The 3,637-nt window shown below is 55.6% G+C and overlaps 1 protein-coding gene across 1 annotated transcript; it reads left to right on the forward strand.

Annotated features, from left to right (window-relative positions):
• Nucleotides 1-930: 930 nt before the first annotated feature.
• Nucleotides 931-1,990, forward strand: SPRG_17267 (hypothetical protein; the record flags this gene model as incomplete). The annotated part of the gene is made up of 4 exons (XM_012356625.1): nt 931-1,168; nt 1,216-1,417; nt 1,463-1,610; nt 1,661-1,990. The coding sequence occupies 4 exons, from the start codon at nt 931-933 to the stop codon at nt 1,988-1,990; spliced, it is 918 nt and encodes a 305-aa protein (XP_012212015.1).
• Nucleotides 1,991-3,637: the final 1,647 nt, after the last annotated feature.

Raw genomic sequence — 3,637 nt, forward strand, 5'->3', positions numbered from 1 at the left:
GGCTGTTTTTCCTGTATTTTAGCCAATGACAGACCATAGATGGACGTGTGCACGCGGATTGGTCCAAGCCGCTTCGATTTTAAACAGCAGCCAATCAAACGCAACGGAGAAAGACCTAGGATGAATCTTCGATCTTGCCGGATCGAACACGACCGCCAACGTCCCCACTGCTGTGGCACTCGTTGAGTCGACGCGTCATCACCGCTTGCATCGAACTCGTATATAAAGTTGCAGCTTTAATTCACCAACTTCAATTCATCAGCATCAATTCACCAACTTTGGTTATGAAGTTCACGGACTTTCGTTCACCCACCAACTTTACAGTTAGGTTCAATCCACCAACTTTCATTCACCAACTTTCATTCACCAAAGTGAGTTCATTGACCCAAGTTTACCACGAGGAGCGCATCGGTGGTACAAAAGTGTACTAGTAGTCTCGAGTCAAGTCGACAACGTCCCGCCTAAATTGCTGCTGCCACCCCGCCGCGTCCATCTACCTATGTACCGGCAGTAAAGAGCAACTTGCTTGAGCTGTGAATGAATGCATCCCTCTCGAACTTGGCTACGGAGCTACGGCCATTTGCATGTGCGGTTTGAGGGCACGGATATCCGTACAAATGTATTACAAGTTGGCGGTGGCAAAGTGAGCGACGGCAACCTGCCACATCAAATACAAATCCCGCTCAATGCCCTAGTCCTCCATGGGGCTAGATAACTCTTCTCTTGCATGCTCCTGCATCCCAACATGAAGGGCTCGGCGAGATGTTGTTCTCTGCATCGAAATCTTCCGATGGCAATGTCGCGATGCCATTGGTTCGAATAGAATGCATTTTGGCCAATCAGACGTGTACACTGGGAAGCGGTCATGGGATTGTGGCGCTACACTTGGGGTTTGTATCGCCTGGAAATAGCTGCTGTCAGTTTTGGAAGATGGCGACGCGGGACTTGACGCGGACGTACGTGGCGCTGCGCAAGGACGTCAAGGCCAAGGTGGCCCGGCGCCGGCAGATGGTCTCGCCGGACGTCCACATGGAGGGCAACTCGCTCATCCGCAACGACATGCGCTCGGACCTCGACGTGGAGATGGCCAAGACAGCGGGCCCGACGCCGGCGTGGGTCGACGCCGTCACGGACGTCAACATTCACATCGCGCGCGTCAAGCTGCTCAGTATGCCTCACGATGCATCCTGTCTCTGGGCTTATGCATGCGCGTAGTGGAGAAGCTCGGCAAGATGCACACGAAGCGGCTCATGGTGCGCTTTGACGGCTCCGAGTCGGACCACGAGCGCGAGATTGAAAGCATTACGGGCGAAATCACGGGTGAGTTCCGCAACGCCGAGCGCATCCTCAAGGCCAAGATGAACGGCAAGGACGGCGTGTCCGAGGCCGACGCCAAGGCCCGACAAAACGTCCAGCGGTACAGATCGCCAAGCTCCAGCGCGGGATGAAACATGGTGTTTAGCGCCCTTGCGACGCAGCTGCAATCCCTCTCGGCCGACTTTCGAAAGAGCCAAAAAGAGTACTTGGACCGTGTCAAGAACCAACGCCAGGGGCCTGCTGAGTTTGAGTTTCTCTCCGAGACGAAGAAGACCAAGACATCGGGCCTCGACGTATGACCTACGCGCCAGACGCGCCAACATCTCATGGTATCATGGCGTAGGGTGGGTTCATGCAGGCGCAGATGGCCGAGGTCGAGCTCGCAGAGGACTTGATCAACGAACGCGACCGCGAAGTGCAGCAGATTGCAACGTCGATCCAGGAGCTTGCCACCATCTTCAAAGAGCTCGCAGTCCTTGTGATTGACCAGGGCACGATTCTCGACCGCATCGACTACAACATGGAGCAAGTCGTCGAGCGCACACAGGCTGGCATCGTCGAGCTCGAGAAGGCCGAGACGATCCAGAAGAGCGCACGACCAATGAAGTGCATAGGCATCCTCCTCGCGCTCATCACGGCCATGACGATCATCCTGATGCTAAAACACATGTAATGCTTGCATGCGCACAGGGGTATCAACACATTTCTGTGCTTGTATCCATTTCCACGCGCCAAAGCATGCGTCATCGGCGCTGCCATACCGCCCGAGGCCGCGCCGATCATGAGAGACAAGTAACTACGTTCCAGAGCCGGGAGCCAGGATTCGCCACATCCACCGTAGTATTATCCTGGTAGGAACGTTTACGTGGTGTACCAGCATCCCAGGGGATTAATTCGTACATTCTGGCCAACCCATTGGCTATAAGTCCAGATTTGTTGTCCAATAAAAAGCAGTTTCATTGGTCTAAGCCAATCATATCGCGCGAAATGTGTCCCGTCAAGTGCGATTTTGTTGTCCCTGTTAAGTGCTGTCCATTTTGGGACATTATACTTGATTTTGTATAAATTAAGTACGAAGCACTTATCGGGGGTACATTTTTTAAGTGCGTCGAAGCCGCACCTAATAGAGCTCTCACCGCGCTTTGACAGATACGCGCCGAGACGACCGTCATGGCAAGGACGCCCTCTAGTACCATGGGGCCTCATGGGAAGCACGTGAAGCGACGAACGGTATAAGATGCGGAGCTCTTCCGGGCGCGGCAAGCGCAGAGCATGCAAGAGACCCGAAGGAAGGCAAGACTTGCGAAGCGTTCGCAACCCGCCGCAGCAACCCCATCGACGGAGGCCAACTCGACTCAAGACGAAGGCGTCAAAGATGTTGTGGAAGAACCAGGTGACCCAGATGACCCAGGTTCGACGCCACATTGAAGACTGCAGCAAGCGACGACGGCGCGTTGGCCCGGAAAAGTCTGCGCACCGTAGCGCAGCGAAGGTAGCGCGTTGACTTTTGTCTAGGCCAACGCGCCGTCGTCGCAAATACCGGTAAACAACGCTTCGCATTCAAAAGCTCAACTGTGGCACGTAGGCCCTGACGCCAACGAGCCTTGCGGGCCTTGACAGCTTCCATCGCCGGCAGCTGCGCCGCCTTCTAGGTATCTTTCACCCGAACACGCTCGGCGACGTCGCGCTCTACAAGTGCTGCGACAGCGCCCCGCTGAGCGCTATCGTTGCCCGCCAGCACTGGCGCCTGCTGGGTCACGTGTTGCGCCCAAAGGAAGACGTCCCTGTCAACATTGCCGCCGCCCGCTTCTTTGCTACGCCCGATGCACCCCGTTTTTAGGCCGCACCAAGATCACGTTGCCAATCGTCCTGCACCGCGACCTCCAGTCGTTGACGCTGCCTCAGTCGCTGACGTCTCTCGAGGACCTCAACCAACTGCATAGCTTTGCCGCCGACGGCAAAGCCTGGAAGGCCTCTACACAGCGTGTCGTCATGGGCCTCACCCGCGGCCGCTAGCACCCCCGGGCGACTACAGAAGAGCAAGACGAGCCCCCGCGCCGCCGCCTGCGCAGCCACGGCCCGGTGGACGAATGAAGGAGATGGAGATAGCTACCTAGTCTCTACGTACCGGTATGCAACCTCTTTGTAACAACGAAGATCCCGTTCATATACTAGTACTAGTATATATATTCAAAAGTTCCTACCAGCTCACCCCGCACGGGACCTGTTTGGTCGAGCATGGAGGCTCGATGGGCAAGGAGACGAACACTTGTGGTGCGGGGAGCTATTTCGTTCAAGCCATTACGTATGTCGCTCGACG

This window comes from Saprolegnia parasitica, assembly GCF_000151545.1.
Source record: "Saprolegnia parasitica CBS 223.65 unplaced genomic scaffold supercont2.527, whole genome shotgun sequence".
Taxonomy (NCBI): Eukaryota; Oomycota; class Saprolegniomycetes; order Saprolegniales; family Saprolegniaceae; genus Saprolegnia; species Saprolegnia parasitica.